General features: G+C 43.1%; 2 protein-coding genes across 3 annotated transcripts; both read left to right on the forward strand.

Annotated features, from left to right (window-relative positions):
• The first annotated feature begins 12,513 nt into the window (after window positions 1-12,513).
• On the forward strand, window positions 12,514-15,032 carry LOC121574415 (uncharacterized protein C11orf87 homolog). Of its 2 annotated transcripts, XM_041887039.2 has the most exons (3): window positions 12,514-12,555; window positions 12,909-13,008; window positions 13,561-15,032. In XM_041887039.2, the coding sequence occupies exon 3, from the start codon at window positions 13,672-13,674 to the stop codon at window positions 14,155-14,157; it is 486 nt and encodes a 161-aa protein (XP_041742973.1). In that variant the 5' UTR covers window positions 12,514-12,555; window positions 12,909-13,008; window positions 13,561-13,671; the 3' UTR covers window positions 14,158-15,032. The 2 variants fall into 2 exon arrangements, with proteins under 2 accessions (XP_041742973.1, XP_041742972.1); XM_041887038.2 differs by lacking the exon at window positions 12,514-12,555 and having other exon boundaries at window positions 12,843-13,008.
• Window positions 15,033-17,053: 2,021 nt separating this feature from the next.
• LOC121574414 (thread biopolymer filament subunit alpha-like) lies at window positions 17,054-23,609 on the forward strand. The gene is made up of 10 exons (XM_041887037.2): window positions 17,054-17,724; window positions 18,951-19,162; window positions 19,940-20,000; window positions 20,112-20,207; window positions 20,955-21,131; window positions 21,509-21,634; window positions 21,833-21,946; window positions 22,069-22,175; window positions 22,298-22,647; window positions 23,362-23,609. Exons 1-10 carry the CDS (start codon window positions 17,143-17,145, stop codon window positions 23,379-23,381), a joined length of 1,845 nt encoding a protein of 614 aa, XP_041742971.1. The 5' UTR covers window positions 17,054-17,142; the 3' UTR covers window positions 23,382-23,609.
• Window positions 23,610-26,153: the final 2,544 nt, after the last annotated feature.

Consider the following 26,153-nt stretch of genomic DNA (forward strand, 5'->3'; position numbering starts at 1 on the left):
CAAGTGACTTCTGATTGTTTTACTGTGATTCCGTGTGCTTGTTTGGTATTTGAAATACAGTAATTTGCTCTACCTTATGTTTTGTTTCTCATTCAAGTACCCATCTATTTTATGACAAAGTAATCACACAGCCATTTCCTTGGCATTTGTGTTTCTCTGCATCTCGTTCCAAGTGATGTCTATTGTAATATGATTTGATGATGCAGGTGCAACACGACCACCATTCACTCACTTGGTTAAAGCCTGAAGCCCACTTTCAGGTTTTTCATTTCACAGATGTAAATTACTTTGGCACAATCTAGAAGGAAATGAATGTATAATACCTTCAACCCCCTGTGATCTCACCAGAGGAGATCTGAACCACACACTACAAGGGGGGACTGGCAGGCTGACAGATGTACATTATGCAGACATGCTTTTCCCAGCTCCCAAAACCTCTCCTCTCTGTTTTCTGTCCTTTTTACTTATTGTCTTAAATTCCCTCTTTTGCTGTCCCGATGGTACTTTTTCACTCTTGTTGCTCTCCATCACACATTTTCCCCCATTACATCTCACTCCTCTCTTTTGTTCTCTCCATCTCTCGCCATCTGTGTCCTATCACCTGTTATTGCTTTTTCCCACCATTTTTGGACTTATTATTTTCTTTGTGATTTTGATGCTGAGCTATAGCGCTACTTGACTTGATAGAAAGGAAAGATCCATGTCATTGACTGTAATATTAAAATACAGTATATATACAGAAGTATGTGGACACCCCTTCAAATTTAGTGGATTCGGCTATTTCAGCCACTCCCGTTGCTGACAGGTGTATAAAATCGAGCACACAGCCATGCAATTTCCATAGACAAACATTGGCAGTATAATGGCCTTACTGAAGAGCTCAGTGACTTTCAAAGTGGCACCGTCATAGGATGCCACCTTTCCAACAAGTCAGTTCGTCACATTTCTGGCCTGCTAGAGCTGCCCTGGTCAACTGTAAGTGCTGTTATTGTGAAGTGGAAACATCTAGAAGCAACAATGGGTCAGCCACAAAGTGGTAGGCCACACAAGCTCACAGAACGGAACCGGCGAGTGCTGAAGCGCATAGCTCGTAGACATCGTCTGTCCTCGGTTGCAACTTTCAGTCACAGAGTTCCAAACTGCCTCTGGAAGCAACGTCAGCACAACAACTGTTCGTCGGGAGCTTCATGTAATGGGTTTCCATGGCCGAGCTACCGCGCACAAGTCTAAGATCAACATGCACAATGCCAAGTGTCGGCTGGAGTGGTGTAAAGCTCACCGCCATTGGACTCTGGAGCAGTGGATACGAGTTCTCTGGAGTGATGAATCATGCTTCACCATCTGGCAGTCCAACGGACGAATCTGGGTTTGGCGGATGCCAGGAGAACACCACCTGCCCCAATGCATAGTGACAACTGTAAAGTTTGGTGGAGGAATAATGGTCTGGGGCTGTTTTTCATGGTTCGATCTAGGCCCCTTAGTTCCAATGAAGGGGAAATCATAACGCTACAGCATACAATGACAATCTAGATTATACTGTGCTTCCAAATTTGTGGCAACTGTTTGGGGAAGGCCGTTTCCTGTGCACAAAGCGAGGTCCATACAGAAATGGTTTGTCGAGATCGGTGTGGAAGAACTTGACTGGCCTGCGCAGAGGCCTGACCTAAACCCCATCAAACACCTTTGAGATGAATTGGAACGCAGACTGCGAGCCAAGCCTAATCCCCTAACATCAGTGCCCGACCTCACTAATGCTCTTGTGGCTGAATGGAAGCAAGTCCACGCAGCAATGTTCCAACATCTAGTGGAAAGCCTTCCCAGAAGAGTGGAGGTTGTTATAGCAGCAAAGGGGGGACCAACTCTATACTAATGGCCATGATTTTAGAATGAGATGTTCGACGAGCAGGTGTCCACATACTTTTGGTCATGTAGTGTAGGTATGACTAGGGTTGCAAAAGTCCCTTTATGGTAAAATTCTCAGGTTTTCCAGAAATCCTGGATGAAGGAGTCCCTGATTTTTTTTTCTTATTCCTGATTACAGGAATATTCTAACCGGGATTTTTGGAAAGTTACTGGAATTTTGTTATCCTAGTTTATGACAAAACCCAATGGAAATTGTGGGACCTCACACAATTCAACTTCTGTGTGACATGTCATCATAGTATACCTCCGCTTGTACACTTTGATCTCAGCTGTCCACTGTATCAGTAGTGCATTTATCCCACTCACTACCTCCAGAGATACCCCAGACATTTGTTCAGAATAATGGAGCACAGTTGGCGACTTCAAGGTATTCCATTACTGTTATTGGCATCGGTGGTGCAGCTTATTATGCCTCTCACAGAGAAGGAAGTGGTTTGATGTCATCTGAGGCTCACCTGGATTGGAGCCAAAGGGGCAGCTTTCAGACCTCCGGCTCCCAGCACTTTATGTTGTAAGATTACATGGGCGTAGGCCTTGCTCACGACTCCCCTGTGATTGACATAACTTAATTTAGCAGATCCCGAATGCTGTAGAATGCTAGGATGGGCTTTTTCATAATCTGTCCAACCCAGAGTGTATTTTTGTGTTTTCTACATTTGTTGTCTCCTATTATAGATTTTTGTTGTCACCATGACAAAACGGATCGCTTCAAAATATGTTTGGGACAGATTTTCCTTCCTGAAATCCAATAGTTTCCCATTTAGTTATATTAGTAGTTATGTATGAAACCCACTTAGTGCGCCAGAACAGTCACCTTCCACTGCAGTACTTGTTTTTCCTTTGTGTAAAACGCATCATCTCACTCCCCATTTAACACGTCAGTGGGTTGCCTCCGTTAACCAGGGAGCTGTATTATCTCCACAGCGATGTTTACAGAATGTCTCAAAATAAAGACAGCAAGACACTTGTTGCTTCACTACTGAAAATGGCCTCCTTTTGTCATTGTATCATGTTTGTGGAAAAGCTATTCAAAGATCTATGGATGCAAGGACTGACCATCCATGGTATCAACATTATAGATTTAACCATGTTTTGAAGCTTTATGGTGTTTGTTTACATTTACTTTGTTTAAAAACATTGGAGTAAAACAAGCTTATATTTTGGGTTCTAATGGGGTTTAACAGTTAAACTAAGCTCATGAGGCATTTACACGTTATATTCTTCAAGAATCAATGGGTACGTATCATTCATTTATACAGTGCCTTCAGAAAGAATTCATACCCCTTGACTTATTCCACATTTTGTTGTTACAGCCTGAATTCAACTTGGATTACATGAATTTTCTTCTCACCCATCTACACACAATACCCCATAATGACAAAGTGAAAACATATTTTTAGACATTTTTGCAAATGTATTGAAAATGAAATGCAGTTCTCTCACTCATTTACAAAGTATTCACACCCCTGGGGTCAATACTTTGTAAAAGCTCATTTGGAAGCGATTGCAGCTTTGAGTCGTCTTGGGTATGTCTATCAGCTGTGCACATCTTGAATTGGTGATATTTTCTCCCATTCTTCCTTGCAGATTTTCTCAAGCTCTGTTAATTTTGCTGTTCACCACCGGTCCCCATCTATCTTCAAGTCTTTCCACAGATTTTCAATGGGATTCAAGTCTGGGCTTTGGCCACTCAAGGACTTTCACATTCTTGTTCTGAAGCCATTCCAGCGTTGCTTTGGCTGTATGCTTGGGGTCATTGTCCTTTTGGGACGTAAATCTTTACCCCAGTTTAAGGTTGTTTGCACTCTGAAGCAGGTTCTCATCTAGGATTTGCCTGTATTTGGCTCCATTCATTGTTCCCTCTATCCTTACCAGTCCCTGCCGCTGAAAAGCATCCCCATAGCATGATGCTGCCACCACCATGCTTCAAGGTAGGGATGATGTTAGATGGGTGATGAGCTGTGCCTGATTTTCTACAGACATAGTACTTTGCATTCAGGCCAAATAATAAAAATGTCTCATCAGACCACAGAATCTTTTGCCTTATGATCGCAGTCTTTCACTTACCTTTTTGCAAACTCCAGGCTTGCTGTCATGTGCCTTTTTCTCAGGCGTAGCTTTAGTCTGGTCACTCTCCCATAAAGCCCAGATTGGTGAAGTGCTGTAGAGACTGTTGTCCTTCTGACAGGTTCTCCCATCTCAGCCAAGGAACTCTGTAGTTCTGTCAAAGTGGTCATTGGGTTCTTGGTCACCTCCCTGACCAAGGTCCTTCTTGCCCGATTGCTCAGTTTGGTCGGACGGCCAGCTCTAGGCACTCTGGGTAGTTCCATATTTTTCCCATTTCCCAATGATCGAGACCACTGTGCTCTTGGAAACGTTCAACACTCTAGAAATTGTTTCCCAGATATATGCCTCATCACCAATGTTCCATCTAGATTGCGCGCATGGGCAGTAGCCCGAGAATGCCACGCAGCTCCCCAGGACTGCCACGCAGAAATATCAGCCCACAGAGAGAAACACGAGTTTGAACTTTCTAGAGCAGTGGTCACCAACCGGTCGATCGCGAAGGAATGGTCGATCTCCAAGGCATTCCTAGTCGATCGCCAAACATTTCTGTAAAAGACCAACGATAAAGCCTTGTGTTCCCAAAAAATTGTATTTGTCTCTGGCTGTTGGCGGTAGGTGCACCCGATTCAGGTGCCCAGCGTGCCGGGTAGGCGAACTGTTGCCATTTTTAACCATTTCATGTGTCTGAAGGTACAAACTCTGCTTTCCCGGCGGGCCCAGAGAGCAAATCAAGTGCACCATAGGCTTACCGCTGGCCAATCAGATGGCTCAGATGTCCGTGTCTGCAGTAACGTAGCAGGCATAAAAGAAAGCTACAGCAAAGTTGATACTGTGAGTTTTCAAAACATTTAAAACAATGACGAGAGAGAAACCATCATCCCAGTAAAATAAAAAAACGTATGATTTAAATGTATGCTCACTCAGCTGTGCTTCACAAGTAATACAACAACAGATCTATTACCGGTGTGATCATATAGCCTACCTCAGATTTTGAAATATAATTTTTTTAAATGGCCCGAACAACAGTGCATTGGCAGGGCAATTCAAGCAAAGCCAATATGCGGTGATAATGTATTGGGCCTATAGCTTACTGCAGAAACCTCATTGCTACAGTACTGTTTTTAAATGGTTAATGTTGCATAGGCTTACATTTTGAAAAACAAATATTGAGTGGTAGATCTCAGCTTGTATTTTGTCTAAAAGTGATGTTGACTCAGAAAAGGTTGGTGACCACTGTTCTAGAGTTTTCCATGTTAACACTATCAACGTTTCACTTTGCTTTGGCAATTGTGATCGAATCAACGTAATATTAGCCACTTTCAATGCAACATTCCGAAACAAAGCGAATTATGCAAGAGATTTTGTTGTAGGCAGAACGCATTGGAGTAGGATTCTATTGCATTGACACGCACTACTCAGCCAGTACTCTACACAGAACTGTGCGGCATAAGCAATCAGAGCTGCAGTAGGCCTACATGTAAATAGACCATTGCCATATATGGATCTGTGCCATTTACTTTGAACAGGACCCTGTTTACAGCATGAGCAGTCGTGAGTAGGTGCGCTTGTTTTGAGATCAAATCCTTTGGTAGTAAGTGAGTTATTAGCCCAGTTATAGATAATTTGTAGTCAGCAATAGGGGACTGATTGCTTCCTACAAGAGCACAAAACGTGTACATTTCCAGACATCTTTGAAAAGCAAGTCAGGTCTTTAAAGGGGCAGTGTTGTATTTTGAGACAGGCTTGAATAAGCTAAGTAACCAATAGGCAGAGGGTGGAATAATTTGTCTGATTCTCTGTAATAATGGTATAGGAATAATAATGCATTTTATTTTGTAAAGTGGTTTCTTGCATCAAACAACACATTTTCAGTCACCTCCTTGTCTGAAGGACAAGTGGATAAACAGGTTAATGTCAAGCTCTGCGTGTCTTTTTCTCCAAATCTCATGGAAGGTAGGCCTACATTGAACACCACACATTTGCTGCTACTGTAAGCTGAATGATAGAACAGCTATTTCCTTGTTAGAATGTTATGGGGTGCATTTTCTCCATTGTTTTTGATGGTAGACCACTCTGGTAGGCCTACATTATGATCAAATAGCCACAGTAGCCTACATGGCCACTGTTAAAACTGTAACTTAAAGCGGGTACAGCCTCAGTGTTCACAGTAAACGCACGCTGGAATTTGCACAGAATGTTCACAACGTTCAAGTTTGCACTCAGCAAACGTGAAATTTGCTCAGTGCCGAACAAAATTTGCGGGAACATTGCTCATCACAATTCTATCTCGGAGATCTACGGACAGTTCCTTGGACTTCATGGTATAGTTTCTGCTCTGACATACACTGTCAACTGTGGGACCTTATATAGACAGATGTGTTTCTTTCTAAATCATGTCCAAACAATTGAATTGGCCACAGGTGGACTCCAAGTTGTAGTGACATCTCAAGGATGATCAAAGGACATTGGATGCACCTGAGCTCAATTTGGAGTGTCATAGCAAAGGGGGTGTGAATACTTAAGTAAATGAGATTTCTGTATTTCGTTTTCAATAAATGTGCTAAAATGTCTAAACATGTTTTCACTTTGTCATTATAGGGTATTGTGTGTAGATCGGTGAGAGAGAAAAAATCAATTGAATTCAGGCTGTAACACAACAAAATGTGGAATAAGTCAAGGGGTATGAATACTTTCTGAAGGCACTGTAAGTCCACAAATTGATGTAGCAACTGCAGATTGCAGAGACCTAAATATTGCAAAGCTGTATATCCCCATTTCAATGCCATCTGGGGGTTTTCTACAGCAAAAGACTGGAAGGCTTAATGTTTTGATGCTACCCACTTATTTGAAGTGAATCTGGCTCTTGCCCTTTGAAAAATATGGCTTGAAGTCTGTCCCCAATTTTGGAAATGAAGCAGATGGCCTTTTTGTGGCGTTGTCGTTGACTCCCCCTTTTGCCATGCTCAGAGTGAGTAAGTGAGTGATCCAGGGAAAACTGCATTACCGGGTTTTAGTGCAGAGTCCTCTGCCTGTCCTTTCCAACTAAATCTACATAAATAGAGAGGGGGAAATTGAGACTGAAGAAGACGGCACAGCGAAGTGAGTTTCTCCCACAATGACCTTATGAAACTTAGCGGGAGCAGCAAACAGTCGGGGCCCTGCTCACGGCAGTGACAAATGGAGCTGATGAAGTTTGTGTGCGAGGGGGATGGAGGGAACCAGCTCTTTAAGCGTCTGGGTTCACAGTCATCCATCAGTGCTGTGGTGTTTGTTTATGAAGTGCCCTCGCCACTCGCCAGCCAGCCAGCCACAGCCAACGGCGTCTTGGACGGACCTTTTGATTACAGGAAAACCTTTGCCCCAATTTGTTCAACTTTTTCCATCCTTATCTTCATTCCTTTATGAGCAAAGTACAGTGAGGGAAAAAAGTATTTGATCCCCTGCTGATTTTGTATGTTTGCCCACTGACAAAGACATGATCAGTCTATAATTTTAATGGTAAGTTTATTTGAACAGTGAGAGACAGAATAACAACAAAAAAATCCAGAGAAACGCATGTCAAAAATGTTATAAATTGATTTGCATTTTAATGAGGGAAATAAGTATTTGACCCCTCTGCAAAACATGACAGTACTTGGTGGCAAAACCCTTGTTGGCAATCAGAGGTCAGATGTTTCTTGTAGTTGGCCACCAGGTTTGCACACATCTCAGGAGGGATTTTGTCCCACTCTTCTTTGCAAATCTTGGGTCATTGTCATGCTGGAATACCCATCCACGACCCATTTTCAATGCCCTGGCTGAGAGAAGGAGGTTCTCACCCAAGATTTGACGGTACATGGCCCTGTCCATCGTCCCTTTGATGCGGTGAAGTTGTCCTGTCCCCTTAGCAGAAAAACACCCCCAAAGCATAATGTTTCCACCTCCATGTTTGACGGTTGGGATGGTGTTCTTGGGATCATAGGCAGCATTCCTCCTCCAAACACGGCGAGTTGAGTTGATGCCAAAGAGCTCGATTTTGGTCTCATCTGACCACAACACTTTCACCCAGTTCTCCTCTGAATCATTCAGATGTTCATTGGCAAACTTCAGATGGCCCTGTATATGTGCTTTCTTGAGCAGGGGGACGTTGCGGGCGCTGCAGGATTTCAGTCCTTCACGGTGTAGTGTGTTACCAATTGTTTTCTTGGTGACTATGGTCCCAGCTGCCTTGAGATCATTGACAAGATCCTCCCGTGTAGTTCTGGGCTGATTCCTCACCGTTCTCATGATCATTGCAACTCCACGAGGTGAGATCTTGCATGGAGCCCCAGGCAGAGGGATATTGACAGTTATTTTGTGTTTCTTCCATTTGCTAATAATCGCACCAACTGTTGTCACCTTCTCACCAAGCTGCTTGGTGATGGTCTTGTAGCCCATTCCAGCCTTGTGTAGGTCTACAATCCTGTCCCTGACATCCTTGGAGAGCTCTTTGGTCTTGGCCATGGTGGAGAGTTTGGAATCTGATTGATTGATTGCTTCTGTGGACAGGTGTTTTTTATACAGTTAACAAACTGAGATTAGGAGCACTCCCTTTAAGAGTGTGCTAATCTCAGCTCGTTACCTGTATAAAAGACACCTGGGAGCCAGAAATCTTTCTGATTGAGAGGGGGTCAAATACTTATTTCCCTCATTAAAATGCAAATCAATTGATAACATTTTGACATGCGTTTTTCTGGATTTTTTTGTTGTTATTCTGTCTCTCACTGTTCAAATAAACCTACCATTAAAATTATAGACTGATAATTTCTTTGTCAGTGGGCAAACGTACAAAATCAGCAGGGGATCAAATACTTTTTTCCCTCACTGTACATACTTGATCCACTTCGATCCACTGATATGGCCGACAGACCATAGCCCTCAAGCTCCTCTTTGGTCACTTACAGTGCCTTCAAAAAGTATTCATACCCCTTATTCCGCATTTTGTTGTGTTACAGCCTGAATTCAGAATGGATTAAATATAATTTTTTCACCCATCTACACACAATACCCCATAATGACAAAGTGAAATTGATTGAAAATGAAATACAGATATCTAATTTACATAAGTATTCACACCCCTGAGTCAATACTTTGTAGAAGAAACTTTGGCAGCGATTACAGCTTTGAGTCGTCTTGGATATGTCTGTATCAGCTTTGCACATCTGGATTTGGGGATTTTCTCCCATTCTTCCTTGTAGATTTTCTCAAGCTCTTAAATTAGATGGGGAGCGGTGGTGAACAGCAATCTTCAAGACTTTCCACAGATTTTCAATGGGATTCAAGTCTGTGCTTTAGCTGGGCCACTCAAGTCTGGGCTTTAGGTGGGACTTTCACATTCTTGTTCTGAAGCCATTACATCGTTGCTTTGGCTGTATGCTTGGGGTCATTGACCTGTTGGAACATGAATCTTTGCCCCAGTCTGTCATTTTCACTCTGAAGCAGGTTCTCATCAAGGATTTCCCTGTATTTGGCTCCATTCATTGTTCCCTCTATCCTTACCAGTCTCCCAGTCCCTGCCGCTGAAAAGCATCCCCATAGCATGATGCTTCACGGTAGGGATGGTGTTAGACGGGTGATGAGCTGTGCCTGGGTTTCTCCATACATAGCGCTTTGCATTCAGGCCAAAGAGTTCAATTTTTGTCTCATCAGACCACAGAATATTTTGCCTGATCTCTTTCACGTGCCTTTTTCTCAGGAGTGGCTTCCATCTGGCCACTCTCCCATAAAGCCCAAATTGGTGAAGTGCTGTAGAGACTGTTGTTATTCTGGCAGGTTCTCCCATCTCAGCCAAGGAACTCTGTAGTTCTGTCAGAGTGGTAATTGGGTTCCCTGACCAAGGTCCTTTTTGCCCAATTGCTCAGTTTGGTTGGACAGCCAGCTCTAGGCAGAGTCTGGGTAGTTCCATATTTTTCCCACTGTGCTCTTGGAAACTTTTAACACTCTATAAATTGTTTTATACCCTTCCCCAGATATATGCCTCAGTTTCTGCTCTGACATGCACTGTGGGATCTTATATAGACAGGTGTGTTTCTTTCTAAATCATGTCCAAACAATTGAATTGGCCACAGGTGGCCTCCAATCAAGTTGTAGCTGTAACAATGTACGCTGGGAGTCGGGAAGCAAGTATAGGGAGTTCATTTAATGATAAATAAACATGAAATAAAACAAGAGTAGCTTACAGACAGGAACCGAATCAATAACGCCTAGGGAAGGAACCGAATGGAATGACATATATAGGGGAGGTAAGGAAGGTGATGGAGTCCAGGTGAGTCTGATGAGGCGCTGGTGACAGGTGTGCGTAATAAAGAGTAGCCTGGTGACTTAGAGGCGGAGTATACGTGACAGTATCCCCCTCCCTGACACGGTGCTCTAGCCGCAGGACGCCTACCAAAGAGACGATCCCGGGGATCAGGAGCGAACCGTTCACCTCTGCTGAGGCGTGGGAGCCTGTCGAGCCGGCTGAGGCATCCCCGGTAGCTTCGAAAACGGACGCCTGACGAGCCAAACGAGGCATGGAAGCCTGACGAGCCAGCTGAGGCATCGCCGGTTGCTTCGGCAGCCGCACCCGGACCCGACGTCACCAACAAAAACAAAAAACACTCCCTGATGCTTCCCTTTGGAGAGGCGTTATTCTGTAACAATGTACGCTGGGAGTCGCGAAGCAAGTACAGGGAGTGCATTTCATGATAAATAAATATAAAATAAAACAAGAGTAGCGTACAGACAGGAACAGAGTAACAGAATCAATAACGCCTAGGGAAGGAACCAAATGGAATGACATATATAGGGGAGGTGATGGAGTCCAGGTGAGTCTGATGAGGCGCTGGTGCGCGTAACGATGGTGACAGATGTGCATAATAAAGAGTAGCCTGGTGACCTAGAGGCCAGAGGGGGAGTATACGTGACAGTAGAGACGTCTCAAGGATGATCAAAGGAAGTTGGATGCACCTGAGCTCAATTTGGAGTGTCATAGCAAAGGGGTGTGAATACTAATATAAATGAGATTTCATTTTAAATAAATTAGCAAACATTTCTTAAAAACATGTTTTCACTGTCATTATGAGGTATTGTGTGTAGATGGGTGAACATTTTCTTTAAATGTTTGAATCCATTTTGAATTCAGGCTGTAACACAACAAAATGTGGAATAAGTCAAGGGGTATGAATAATTTCTGAAGGCACTGTATTATCAACGTCTCTTTGTCTCAGTATAACCACTGCATCTCAACTGGCCCTTATAATAGTGTAGAGGGGTAGAAAATAACCATTCCTCCAAATACCATTGCCATAGCATATCACATTGGCATAGCATTGAGTAGACGGTTCCATTTGTAGACTTTTATTTTCCAAATGACCTTGTTGATGTTATTATGAGGTCTGGTTTGTTATCCTGAGGGTGCACAGTAATGACTGTAATGTTGTTCTCTGTGGCTTCTCTAGAGTGTATTCATAGGAGTAAAGGGGCAATCCGCAGTTAAAACATCAAAGTGTAATCCCCGCCACTGTTTAGGTAAAAAGCTGAGGGATGGGGATGGATAAATGTAACCACTATCTCTATTTTAACCTCAGAACATGGTTTATGGAGTATACTCTTGTTCTAATGTCGGCCTTTGCTGTCGGCCAAGTCTAGCATTTTTGCAATGGGCCATGTAGGCCTACCCTACTAACGTAACTGGCTGTGTCAAATTGAGTCAGTAACCTCTCTTGACAAGGAAATGCTGATTTAGCCTACTGCAAATACAGTCCAGTGATTACAGTATTGTTAACCAATAGGATACTTCATGTTGACTTATGATGTGAAGGGATTGATTTAGAGGTTTTCCAGCTTTCTCCCTCATTATGAATGTCAATCTCTTATCAATTCCTTTGACACCAGCTTTATGTTTTTAGCCAAACTGCATCACCATGGCAGTCCGAATGCATTTAAATAAGGTCAACTTATAGGGGCAATCAAAAGTTGAAACAATAACAGTCATTTCTCTGCCCCTGTTTCGACAAAAAGCAGAGGGATGGGGTTGGTGAAATGTAAATACTCTCAAATTCATAGACAGAGCTATGGATGCAAGGACTGACCATCCATGATATCACAATTATAGTTTTAACCATGTTTTGAGGTTGTATAGTGTTTGTTTACATTTACTTTGTTAACAAACATTGAAGTAAAATATATATATATATATATATATATACATATATATATATATATATATTTGGGGTTCTGATGGGGTTAGACAGTTAAAATAAGCTCATGATGCATTTGTGTACTATTCTTCAAGAATCAATGAGTGCTTACAGTATCTTTAATTTATAACTCCAAAAATAGATGTAGTAACTGCAGATTGCGCATTTAAGGTCAAAAGCTTTGTTTTAGCAATTTAAGGCATGATCATGTGAAAATTTTAAAGTGCGCGAAATTAAATGTTGATAGTCGTAAATCGACTGACTATGGTTGTGCGGATGATTTCAGCACCACTAGCGCAGGAACAGCTCCACACTATTTTACATGCTAGTGCTGAAGTGCATGCACGCATGTGATGACTAATAGAAAGTAAGTAGGTGTTCAAGGCGCATAGGTACTGTATGTGGACTCAGTTTTTCGCCTGAATATATTACCCAAAATTGTTCCGTTTATTGTTCGCGTATCTGTTGTTATACCCTTGATGTTCTACTTTAATTTCCTCTATGCTTTTCAGAAGCAGAGGAGCCTGTAAGAGGCGATGTAGACTCAAGGGATGAATGTGGAACACAGATGTGCATCCACTGTGTGTGTGTGTGTGTGTGTGTGTGTGTGTGTGTGTGTGTGTGTGTGTGTGTGTGTGTGTGTGTGTGTGTGTGTGTGTGTGTGTGTGTGAACCATAGACTGTAAAAAGAACAGAGTACAGCTTTTGCATTGTGTGCTAGGCTACGTCATTGTGATCCATGAGAATTCTCTCCGCTCCCCATATCGTCACTCCGGCCGGTCCTCGACTCTGAAACGGCTTCGACTAGACAGTATCACCAGGTAAGAGATTAAATCATATATTTTCCCCTCAAACAGTCTGAAATTGGTTACGTTCCTATTGTTCTGTTAAATGTCTGTCTCTTGAAATTACCCTACGTCATGGTAATGACCATGTCTTGTGTTTCATGTAAGGAAATTCGTTTAATTGGGCTATAAGAATTGTAGTATATGATATAAGATATGCTGCAGATGCAGGGCTTAAATGCATCCTTTCCATTTTCTCATATTGAAACTATTCACATGGGAACTTTTGCGGTAAATTGATTGGAATTGTATGGAATTTAATCATGTCTCTGTCGTCCAAATATAATAATAATTCTGATTTCTGTTCATTAGAGCCATGAATTTGTTGTTATCTCAAAATTGACGCGCAATTACGCACGCCTAATAGTCCTTTCAATTATTTCAATTATTTAATCGGGCGTGCCATGAATGGTGAGCCTATACACGGAGGGCATATAGGCTAATGTAAGTCCCCCTACTCAATGTCATTGGCGTATTGTATAGTAACATTTTGCTACTGATCTCAAAGGGGTTTTAATTTCCATTTAGGTAAATCTAATGGGACAATCAAGGCGTTTGATTCCATTTGCCTCGTCGCACTGAGGTTGGAGAGGAGGACATTAGCCTACCACCCCGAAGTGAAAATCAAACCCCAACGAAATGACAACCAAGGAGTCCGAGGATGTGAGTCTCTCCATACCACTGTGCATATACAACGGGGCTTCCCAAACCAACAGCACCTGCATGGACCAAATGGACCGCTTCTTCCAACCGTTCTCCTCGACCTTTGCGCTCATGGTGCTGTTGGCCATGATCATTGGGATAATATTGGTTTCCCTGGCAGCATTTCACTTTAACAAGAGGAGGATGAAGAACAGGAAGATCCAGCGTGCCCAGGAGGAATACGAGCGTGACAACCGCAGCCCGTCCACCAAGGCGAAGAGAGAACCCACGAGACCATGCATTATTGTCCGACCGTCGCCTCCAGATAGCGAACACCAGCCACACTGCGTTGTCCAAAATACCAGTTGTCACATTCAGGAGGACCCTGATACCTTACCCATTGCAAAGAATGAGTCAGAATTGGATATGGCACACATTGAGCAAGGAGATGGACAAGTCCTGGAAACGGTCGTCTTGTCTTGATAACGCTGCAGTTGAAAATGTTGGGACTTTGTAAATAGACAACATATCCACGTTATCGTTCAGCTGTAACTGACTGAAAGAAACTCTCAACGTCAATTTGGGATAAACTGGGATAAGCAATATGGCACAAAAACAAACACTATGACCTCAAGGAACTATGTTTGCCATTTCATCATAAATCACACTCAGTGGATTAATATCTGTGCCACGTTTATAAATCGTGTATAAAAGTAGAATAATTCAGTATATTAGAATATATTTGTGGGATAATTTCAGCAAAGGACCATTTGGTAAAGTATTGTAAATTGAAGAAAGCCTATGGGTGAAGGATAATGATGTCCACTAGAAAGAGCGCTGTCCATATTGCTGAAATGTAGATACTGTACATTCATATATTTCCTTGTGTAGATGTAAATTGCTAGTTGTCCTTAAAGTATTCTAAAGTATTTATTTCTACAACTACTATTCTACTCCTGAACTTGCAAATTGTAGAATTAGATTTCTACCTAAAGGACTATTCCCACATGTTCACTCAACCCTTTTAAAAGTAACTGTCCAGTGAAAATCTCACTTTTAAAAGTTCATATTATGTTATCTCATACCCAAATAATGTTGTTGACTCATCCTATACTCGTATTTGTGACCAAAGCATAAAAATAAACCTCAAACTTGTATCTCAAACAGACCATTTTAAAGAATGCTTGCTATTTCCTTATAGAGGATGATGTCATCTTCCTGAGGAGGATGAGCTGGCCAATCAACAGTCTACCCGCATGAATATTTTTAATAGTGATATGCGCACCATTCTGTTGTTGGGGTACACCCACACCATTCCAACATAGAAAAACTGCTTTTTAACATACTTAATTACACTTATTTGGAAGGAAAACTATTTCACTCATATTGTAAATAATTATAGGTCATATTTAATAGAAATCTGAAAACACTGGACAGTTACTTTAAAACCAGTACCACATAACAAGATTCACTTTATACATCATTCAGTAGCTACTGTTAGGCTTGAAATGGGTGACATAGCACATTTTATGTAATATGCTCTGGCGACCATGCATTCCTCTTAGTGTCAATCTATTTTATTTTATTTCGACAACGCTTTCAAACGAAGAGCAAGTAGAAGTCGGAAGATACCTTGAGAGGAACTAGACTCTGATTGGCATGTGCTATGTATAGCACCCTTTTACAAAGTTTTACAGGAGCTATCAAATATAGCTTTTAAGTCATGTTTGACAAGGTTTCACAAACCTACTTCAGGCTTTTGGCTTTGTTAAAAGTGTGGCAAGAGGCTTAAGTTGTAATCTGTTGCAATTAAAAAATAGACACAAATCATTATTATCAGAGTTACATAGTTTCATTTAAATGATGTATTTGTATTGGTAGTTGATATAAAGGACATCCTAATCAGCGTTTGGTTTGTAATAATGCACTCTTCCAGATTTCATTAACTTTCATGTGCCAGATGGTAGCTGTGGGTCTTAATTTAGCATTTTCAGTATTTATAATGTATCCTCTGAAATGTAATAAATCGGGAATCATAAACAAATGTTTCTTAATGCTTTTTTTCTTTGTAATGCAAGTGACATTTTATGTCTCTTTTTATACCTCAAAACAAACTATTTTTTAATATGTACCCTGTAACATAATTTAACATTGTGACATTGGAAACCCCCAATGCATTCTGAGCTTCACTTTGAGGGTAGAATGGATCCTCTCAAAGAACCTTGGCTCTACCCATAATCACAGCCCTACCCTTGACTTAATTGAGTCTAATGCCACGCCTACCACTCTTCTGATTGGCTGGCTCATTGGGGAGTTGAGTGCTTTGACAGGTTCTCCTCTAAGAGGAGTCTATGGCGGCGGGCCAGGAGCAGTCACTCCCAGTGAGACTGGGGCCCATGGCCAGGTGCCAGGAGAGCATGTTCCTAATTGTCTCCTCAAAGACAAGCCCTGGGGCCCTCATCCCTGGCTGGGCTCCAGCTCCTATTGGACACACTGCTGCTGGGAGTCTCTCAGCAGAGCTGGCCCCAGACTAATCTTGGGGACTGTTGGGACAAATAGATCCCTGCTATTTACTCTTTGTGATTGGATTTGCATTACAAGGTTATAAGGAAGGTGAAAACTCAAAGCGAGCTGCATGTTTAGTTGATTACTCTTTTTAGGGCTGATATGGGTATGGACAAGTTTGACCTCAATGGAGTGGACAAAGGAGATTACCTAGAACTGAACAATTTTACATGAAGAAAGATGATCGGTTTGGAATGCACTTTTCTAGGTGTTTACAGCTTTTTTACTGTACATTGTATGGAGTGGATACCCGCCCCATCCACTATCACCCACCTGGTGGGTTGAATGCTAAAGCTCCTATATAGTCTGTTCCAGCATGTTGCATACCATATGCCTCTGTCAAAAGCCCTGCTACTCATCCTTAGGGGATGCTCATCCAAGAATGTTCAGTGATATAATATTCACCATCCCCTCACAGGCAAAGCCCAGGGAATGATTTATGAGCGAAGCCCTCAGTGAAGCGGTAAAATCTCAAAAGAATGAGGGCTCGATAGGACGACATTCGAAGATAAAACGGAGATCAGTCCTTGCCAGGCAATTTAACAGCCGTGGTAAGTGAAGCCTTGGTGTGGAGAAAACCCATGATAAACATCCATCCAGTGCAAAGGCAACATGAGTCAGGGAGGCTGAGCTTCTGGAAAGACATCAGTGCCTGGGGGGCAGCAGTATCACTCCTGACACTTTTGTGGGAGTAGAGTGCCTGTCGGGCAGACTCTGTCCTGCCTGTGAGCCCAGCTACCTGCAGTGACGTGAGCCACCTCCCCAGGGAATGGGTAGCCTGGGAGGCCAGCTTCCCCCTTACAGGGCCCTAGTGTATATAAAACACTAGGAGCCTGGCAGTCTGTCTGCCTGTGACTATAGCACTCTGAGCTTGGACACCCCAGCTTTGAGGCTGCTGCTAAAATGGCGGAGACTAACCTGAGAATCAGTGGCGGGGCGGTGAGGTTCGGGGCCACCTATGGGGGCAACAGGCTCTTCTCTGGGGGCAGGAGTGGTGGAGGTGGCGGCGGAGGGGCCGGAATGGCCCTCTCCAGATCTTTTGGAATGTGCGGGGGTGGAAGAGCGGGACTCGGTATGAGAGGAGGGCTCGGGATGGGGCTAGGCATGGGGATGGGAAATGGGAGAGGTATGGGGTTGGGAATGGGTGGTGGAGGTGGAGGCGGTCTTGGGATGGGCATGGGAATGGGTGGACGTGCCCTGGCTCTAGGAGCCGGGGGTGGAGGTGTCAGTGCAGCAGGGTTCAGGTCCGGCGTGGCCCCACTCAGGGCTCGCTTGGGCGGCCGCGTCTTCAAGATCGGAGACTATGGCTTCAACCCGTCTTTCCTAAGCTCCACCGCCGCAGTGGGTGGTGACGTGGGTGGTATCAGCCCCGTGCCTAGCATCGACCCCTCGCTGCCCTCCCTTGACACAGTCCAGGTGACCCGCCTAAAGGAGAAGGAGGAGCTGCAGGTCCTCAATGACAAGTTTGCCACCTTCATTGACAAGGTATGTCACGCAAACATTACACACGGCATACAGGCAATATCTTTAATGTCTATAATTAATCATCAATGAACATTTATGTTGGTATTTAGCCACTATGCTTCAGACTTTTCATTAATTCATTTAATTAATTCATTAATTTTAAACCATTACACATTAATATTTTAAGTGCACTTTAAGAATACAATAATTAGCTATGCTTCTTCTTAATTTGTACTCGAACCACCAAATTAATTAAACTCTATGTACTTCTGCTTGATCAAATTAATGAACATTATGTTGATCAGTATCCTCTACCCATCAACATCCTACACACCCTAATCCTCTCAGGGCGTGACCTTTTATAACCTAGGAGGATTTCTCATACAGATGTGGATTGACCTATGCATAATTTATGTTTGTGCTTAAACCAGTTGAGGATAGTATTAGATTGTCCTGGTTTTGGAATTGACAGCAATGCTCATGTAGGCAGTCAACATTGTTATCGGTTGTACACTGAGTGTACAAAACATTAGGAACACCGTCATAATATTGAGTTGCACCCCCTTTTGCCCTCAGAACAGCCTCAATTCGTTGGGGCATGGACTCTACAAGGTGTCGAAAGCGTTCCACAGGGATGCTGGCCCATGTTGACTCCAATGGTTCCCACAGTTGTGCCAAGTTGGCTGAATGTCCATTGGGTGGTGGACCATTCTTGATTCAGACGGGAAACAGTTGAGCGTGAAAAACCCAGCAGCGTTGCAGTTCTTGACTCACTGAAACCGGTGTGCCTGGCACCTACTACCATACCCCGTTCAAAGGCACTTAAATATTTTGTCTTGCCTATTCACAATCTGAATGGCACACATACACAATCCATGTCTCAAGGCTTAAAAATCCTTCTTTATCCTGTCTCCTCCCCTTCATCTTTCATCTACACTGATTGAAGTGGATTTAACAAGTGACATCAATAAGGGAGCATAGCTTTCACCTGGTCAGTCTGTCATGGAAAGAGCAGTGTTCTTAATGTTTTGTTCACTCAGTGTATTTTGTGCACATGATTTGATCTGACTAAATACAAAAGAACAGACCCACTGGAATGAACATCAATGTCCAAAAGCAATCAAGCTCATTGAAATTCAGACCCATTCTTGAAGAGGAACACCAGACTGTATTTCTATGTGTGTACTGTATTCATCGATCTGGCCTCCCTCTCTCTCTCTTTCTCTCCGATGGTCTGTGGTCCCCAGGCTCGCTCTCTGGAGCAGACCAACGCTGTGCTGAGGACCAAGATCGCCATGTTCACCAACCCGGAGCAGAGCGGCCCTGCCAGCACCTCCATCCTGCTCACCTCTGCCATCGGTACCTACAAGACCCAGATTGATGGCCTGTCCGCCACCAAGGAGGCCATCGTTGCTGAGATTGAGCACTACAAGAGCATCATCCACGATGTCCAAAGCAGGTGGGTGGGTTAGCGTAGGGTTAGGGTAGATTACCTCACAATACAGTGGCACCATAATGAAATAAACATAGACCTTATAATACACAATCCAGTGAGTATAGTGACCCCACAATTCAGTACATAGACTATATACACAATACAGTACATAGACTATATACACAATACAGTACATATACTATATACACAATTCAGTACATAGACTATATACACAATACAGTACATAGACTATATACACAACACAGTACATATACTATATACACAATACAGTACATAGACTATATACACGATACAGTACAGTTAATAGTGTCCCCACAACACCACACATTACACAATGCAGTGAATCCACAATACAGTACATACAGTGGGGTCTAGTGTTTAATAAGTCACTGACCTGCCTGCTGCACCAGGTCTGAGGAGAGAAAGCTCTCAGCCTCATGTAAATGTGGTGACTTTGCTTTATAATTACCTCAGCAGATCAGTGCATTTAATGCTCAGTTGGTGCAAAATCCAATAATAGCCTTCATTGTCTCCAGCAGCAGATTCTTTAGACTTTTGATCCAAAGAGAATCTGCATCCTACCAACACACAACTTGAGATTCAATTGATGCTGCGAAAATGAATAACAAATACCCACATTTGTTTCAGCCGAGTACACAATATATTATCCTTTAAACTCATGAAGCAGAATTGTAGCCATTGATGATATATGAAACCTAATGCATATATTTGACTGAAAGTTAATTGATATAAAACCTTCTATTGGTTTTATGTTGAAAGGTTTGAGGAGGAGACAGCCCAAACCAAGTCATTAGAGATGGACTGGACCACATTCAAAGAGGTATGGATACATCATGGTGTTATGAAACTACCAAAGGATTATTCAAACAATTGAAATAATGAATCACATTCTGTTATGGCTACTAAAAACACTACTCTCATGCTTTAACAGGAGGTGGACAATCTCTACCTGAGCATTTTCGAGCTTCAAACCAACATTGGCGGACTGGAAGATCAGATCGGTCTCTCAAAGCAGGTGTATGACACTGTGAGTATATGATGACAAACTCTTTTACTGGAAAACTCAAGAGAATAACTTTCTCACAGGAAACATGAAAAATTGTAAACGTTTTTTTCCTCTTGGTTCACATTTGTATTAGAATTCTACATATGCACTGTTCCTTGTCTGCTCCTGTACTCCACCAGTAAAAGCATTCCTTCCTTAGCCCTCTGGAGATGCTCCCTTGCCCAGGCACTGCATTAAAATGTCTCTCCATCAATTATGGAGATTCAGACAAGCTGACAGCCAGCACTCAACACTAAGCACTGCTGCTTCTCTCTCTCTCGCTCTCACTAAAATCACCCAGATGATCACCGCTGCTGAACCCAGACCTTCCATAAGTGTTCACAACATTATTCATTCACATTACAGATCCTGTGTGACTCTCTCAGTACACTATCTGCATCCTAAAATGGCTTAATTGGTACACAGGAGGGACAGTGTGGGTCTATTAGTCTAACAACACCGTTGCAGTAGATTACAGTATACATGGGGATCAAAAAAGAGTACGGTACATTTACCTAAGCGATATTGGGAAGTGTTCAAATAAAGGCAACATGCCCAACAGATGTTGTGCCTAATGTGTTTTCAGAGTTCAGTTGTGAGTCTGTCACTGCTCAGATATACAGTACTACGCATATTTTAAAAGCTGTATTATGTTGCCATAGCCACAAGGAAGATTAAATCAATTGCACATTAGACATAACACATTTCCTGTTGTGCTTTGTGTGGTAGAAAGTGAAGGAGGTGAGGAACATCGTGACGGGCAGTGTGAGGTCAGCCTTCTCCATCTCGGTGGACAACGCGGCCCAAGCCCAGGACTTGACCTCTGCCCTGTCGGACGTCAAGGCCCACTACGAAGCCCTGGCCCAGCGCAGCAAGCAGGACGCCCTGGTGTCTGTGCAGGACAGTGTATGTACCCTTCAGCGACCGACAGTATCTAGTCTGCATTTTGTCTATTGTTCCATCTAGTATTGTTAACGTCATACGGCATTATCTCAAGTGTGCCAGGCAGTATCTACCGATAACTAGTTGCAAAAATTATAACTGGTTTTGCAAACACCATTGGAACCAGTACAACATCCATTATCTCTCATTCCTATCCGTGTTGCGGTCTCCCCCGAGTGGATGTTCTTAGTATTGCACTCAGAATACACTGTTTTAGCCTATATTGCCTTCATCATCCAACCCCAAATGTTATGTTTATTTCTCAAGTTTGCTTAGACTTCTAAGACTAGTGAAGGCACCATGAAAATGTAACATCTCCTTTTTATCATTTCAAATCCCAGCTCTCCATGATGTCCATGACATCCCAGCCCAGTATCCAGTCTCTGACCCAAACCAAGGAGGAGCTGCGCATGTACAAACTCCAGATCGACTCATTACAGAGGGAGATCGACAGGCTCAAGACCCTGGTAGGAACATTACCTTGTCTATCCTAAAGCCAATCTGAGCTGTATATGCAATTCACTGGAATTATACATTGTCTCAAAGAAAATGTGTTTAATTGATTTAATAAATTACAGTATGAGGGTAAGTATCCCAGTAGTATCTCATGACAACCTAATGCTCACCAGTGTGTTAATACTCAGGACGGATCTCTCCCGTTGTAGAACATCCAGTTGGAATCTCAGGTGGATGAGGCAGAGTCCCACTCCAGCTCCCACACAGAGACCTATCTGGAGCAAGTGCTGACCCTCAAGTCACAGCTGGATGACATCAGAAAGGTAAGGATGGGGTACAGAGTCCTCCACAAGTATACACCAGCTAAAAAACATACACTAATTTCAACACTGATATGAGCCACTTTCATGTGCAGTATTACCCATGAATCATGCTCTTCTTACAGCAAATAACACACTATGGTCAAGAGTACCAGGAACTCCTGGCCAGTAAAATGTCTCTGGATGTTGAGATCACTGCATACAAGAAGCTTCTGGACAGTGAGGAGACCAGGTAAGAGAGTAGGGTCTCATACATCATCCAAATGTTCACCCATATAAGCGCTGATTGACGCTCTCTGAAGTACTACGCCTATATCTATGATAGTAATGTATTTGTGATGCGTATCGTTTCAGACTGAAGTCAGGAGGAGGCGTGACCGTGCACATGTCTAAGACAGCCATTGGAGGAGGGGAAGGTGGGGCTGGGCTGGCTCTGGGAGGAGGAGGAGGTGGGGCTGGGCTGGCCCTGGGAGGAGGAGGAGGTGGGGCTGGGCTGGCCCTGGGAGGAGGAGGCGGTGGGGCTGGGCTGGCCCTGGGAGGAGGAGGAGGCAGTGGGATGGGTCTGGGCGGTGGCTACGGAATGGGCATGGGTGGAGGCCTAGGAGGTGGCTTTGGAGGGGGTCTGGGGTTAGGAGGAGGTGGAGGCAGTGGGTCCTTTGGAGGCGGGAGCAGCTACATGTCCTCCAGCCTGAGCAGCAGTGCAAGTGAGTACAGCTCCCATCTCTATGAACTAGTATTACTTTTATCTGTAATGGCTCCTTAACTTTACCTATCCAGTAACAATCCAATTATACTATTACAGGCGCCATCTTAAAGGGATATCACACTCCAAAATCAAAGTTTGTCAGATGTTTTCTGACCTCAAAATAATCATAATGTCAAGATGAGTCCATGTCACAGGTCATCCATGCTGTAGATCCACAAGCAAAAATGAATGGAAACGAACCATGTTATTTCCAGATTTGTTGTACGTATCTTTCAATTTATTTGAGGTTGAGGCATATAGCTGGGTCTACACAACTGATTGCTTGGGTCATGGACTCATCTTAGACTATTTTGAGGTCTAAAAATGTCAAACTTGGGAGTGTATTGTCCCGTTACCTTCTGAGGTGCAACCATAGAGAATGATAGAGGCCTCTAGTAGCCAAAAGGCCATTTTGGCGTGGGCAGCGCCATTGACGGTTTCCACCATTTGAATGTAGTCAACTGGGTGGGACTTCCAACTTCATTGGCTGATCCCTCCTGGTGACCTTGTTGGCGTCATGTCCAACTGGGTCATCAGGAGGGATCAGCCAATCGTGAAGAAGGAAATTGACTATTTCAAAATGGAGATTGCCTCAATGGTGCTGCCCATGCTGTCTCTATCTCTATGGGTGCAACGCAGGCCATTCCTCATTGGACCACTCTTTCCCTTCCAGTCTCTTCAACAGTGTACTGAGGATAAACAGGACAGACCAGAGAATCTCCATCTGCCTACAGTGACCCAGCTCCATAGGTTTGAGATGGAACCAGACTGAGATGAAACTCTGTATTGGCAGAATTACTAAGAAAAAAAATTAACTAGCAACCAAATGAACACAGTCCCAAATTCTGTTCTGCGACTTGCCATACTCAATAATACCCTATGTAACAAATGTTTTATATAAATAAAAGCTGTATAATTTCACCATGTGCAACACATTCAATAGGCTTGAGGTCTGCTAGCATAATGCCAAAGCCCGGGATTCAATCTGATTACGCCATGTCAGCTATGCATCTTTTAAAGGCAATGCTCCCTTGTTCGCCGAGAACGCATGTAAGGAAAATGTTGCATATGTCGGCTAAATCCGAAATTGACTTGAAATGGTGCATAGCAGACAAAGCGTGATCGGATTGGACATTGACATTTTATACAAAACAATTCCCAATTATTATTTTAATACACATCTTATCAGTTCAGAGGCTTGTGAACACTCCAGATGAGAGAACATTATGCATAAGATTCACACTGGTGTGTCGGGAGGGGGTAGGGAGGCAAGCAAAGGGAACATACAGCCTGAAGAGCACAAGAGACAATCTAGCAATGTCCACAGCCTAAGGCCACTAACAAACCTCACCATTCCTTTGTAAGAAAAGGATATCAACAGGAGCACTTCGTAGAGCAAAGTTACAAAACCAGAGCACGAGGCCCCATCTTCACAACACAGGCTTTCTCTCTGGCCCTGTACACACAGGTTGTGCAACGCATTTTACTGAACTGGGATACAACAAAATATGTTTGTACATCAGTTGTACAACCCGAGTGTGTACACACAAATACGGTCTAGAGCAGGGGTGTCAAACTCATTTTAGCTCAGGGGCCACATGGAGGAAAATCTATTCCCAAGTGGGCCGGACCGGAAAAATCATGGTATATATAACTTAAAAACAACAACTTCAGATTGTTTTCTTTGTTTTAATACGATCAACATACAACATAAAGCTGGAGCCTGAGGACAGTGTGTCCAAAATAGTACAAGCACAACATCACTATTAATCATAAAACACGTCAAGTTTATTTGAAAATTCTAAAGAAAAAGAACACAAACACACAATGCCTCAGTGATTAACAGAACTGTTTCACAGATCACAGAACTATATCAGGGGTCATTTCTCAGGCAGAAATGTAGATAAAAAGAATGAAATCCTGTTCCCCAAACAAGTGCAAGAACCACAGAGTAGAATAGGTTAAATATACAAATAAAATAAAATCAATTAAAAACAATAGCACATCAACATAAAAACATATAAACATAAAGCTGGAGCCTGAGGACAGTGTGTCCAAAAGCACAACATCACTATTAATCATAAAACACCTCAAGTTATTTGAAAGTTCTGAGGACAAAGAACACACAAACACACAATGCCTCAGTGATTCACAGAAGTATATCACAGATCACAGAACTATATCAGGGTGTCTCATGTAGCACTTTAAGTGGGGTTGCATAGTTTATTTGACTCCTGATACCTGGCATCTTTTAGCTTTCACCAGCGCATCAATATCAGGCGTCACATCCTGAGTGGCAGCCAACTTCAGGATGTGATTCAAGTGCTTGTGCGTGAGCCTTGAGCGCAGCTTTGTTTTATTTATGCTCATTACAGAGAAAACTTGCTCACAAAGATATGTGGTTCCAAACATGCACAACAGTTTTGCAGCGAGGGCTGTCAAGTTGGGGTAACCTGGCAAGAGATTCTGATTAAATGTGTCCAAGCCAGCTGCGCCAAATTTGCCCTTCAAATCCGAGTCACACTGCAAGTCTATTATTTCAAGTTGGATGCTGACGGGCAGATCAGAGGGATTCACGGTGAATGGCGAGCAAAAAACGTTGAAGTCTTTCTCCAGTTCACCAAAAATCTGAAAGCGTTGCTCAAACTCCCGTAACAGTCCCGTTATTTTATCTTTGAACCGCTTCATGTCTGCCACATGTTGGGTCGCGCACACATTTTTCAGACAGGGGAAGTGAGCTGCATCACCACCGGCAAGTTGCGTCTCCCACAATGACAGCTTCAACTTGAAAGAACGTATGCTGTCATAATACTGCGTGACAACTTTGTTGCGCCCTTGCAGCTGTTTGTTCAAGTTATTTAGGTGCTCTGTAACATCCACCATAAATGCAAGGTCCTGCATCCATTCTGCGGAATGGAATTCTAACACTGTTCAATTTCTTCTCGTAAATCAAAGAAACGCCTCAGCACCTCGGCTTAACCATCTTACCTCAGTGTGGTATGGCAGGCCATAGATGTGGTCTTTCTCTCTGAGAAGGCTGTCAAACTAACGGTGATTCAGGCTTCTGGATCGGATGAAATTAACAGTTTGGATGACCACCTTCATGACGTTATCCATCTTTAATGACTTGCAACACAAAGCCTCCTGGTGCAAAATACAGTGAAAAGTCAAAATATCACGTCCTCCATTTGCAGATTGCACTTTCTCTCTGAACTTTGTCACAACGCCTGCTTTTTTCCCGATCATTGAGGGCGCACCATCTGTAGCCAGGCTGACAGCGCGGGACCAGTCCACTCCGACCCTGTCCAGCGCGCCGACGAGTGCGGTAAAAATATCAGCTGCTGTCGTTGTATCTGTCATCGGCACCAACTCCACGAACTCCTCGGTGACGGTCAATGTGTCATCAACTCCAGCGGATGAAAATGGCCAGTTGTGCAACATCTGTAATGTCCGTGCTTTCATCAA

This window comes from Coregonus clupeaformis, chromosome 9 (genome assembly GCF_020615455.1).
Source record: "Coregonus clupeaformis isolate EN_2021a chromosome 9, ASM2061545v1, whole genome shotgun sequence".
Lineage (NCBI taxonomy): Eukaryota > Metazoa > Chordata > Actinopteri > Salmoniformes > Salmonidae > Coregonus > Coregonus clupeaformis.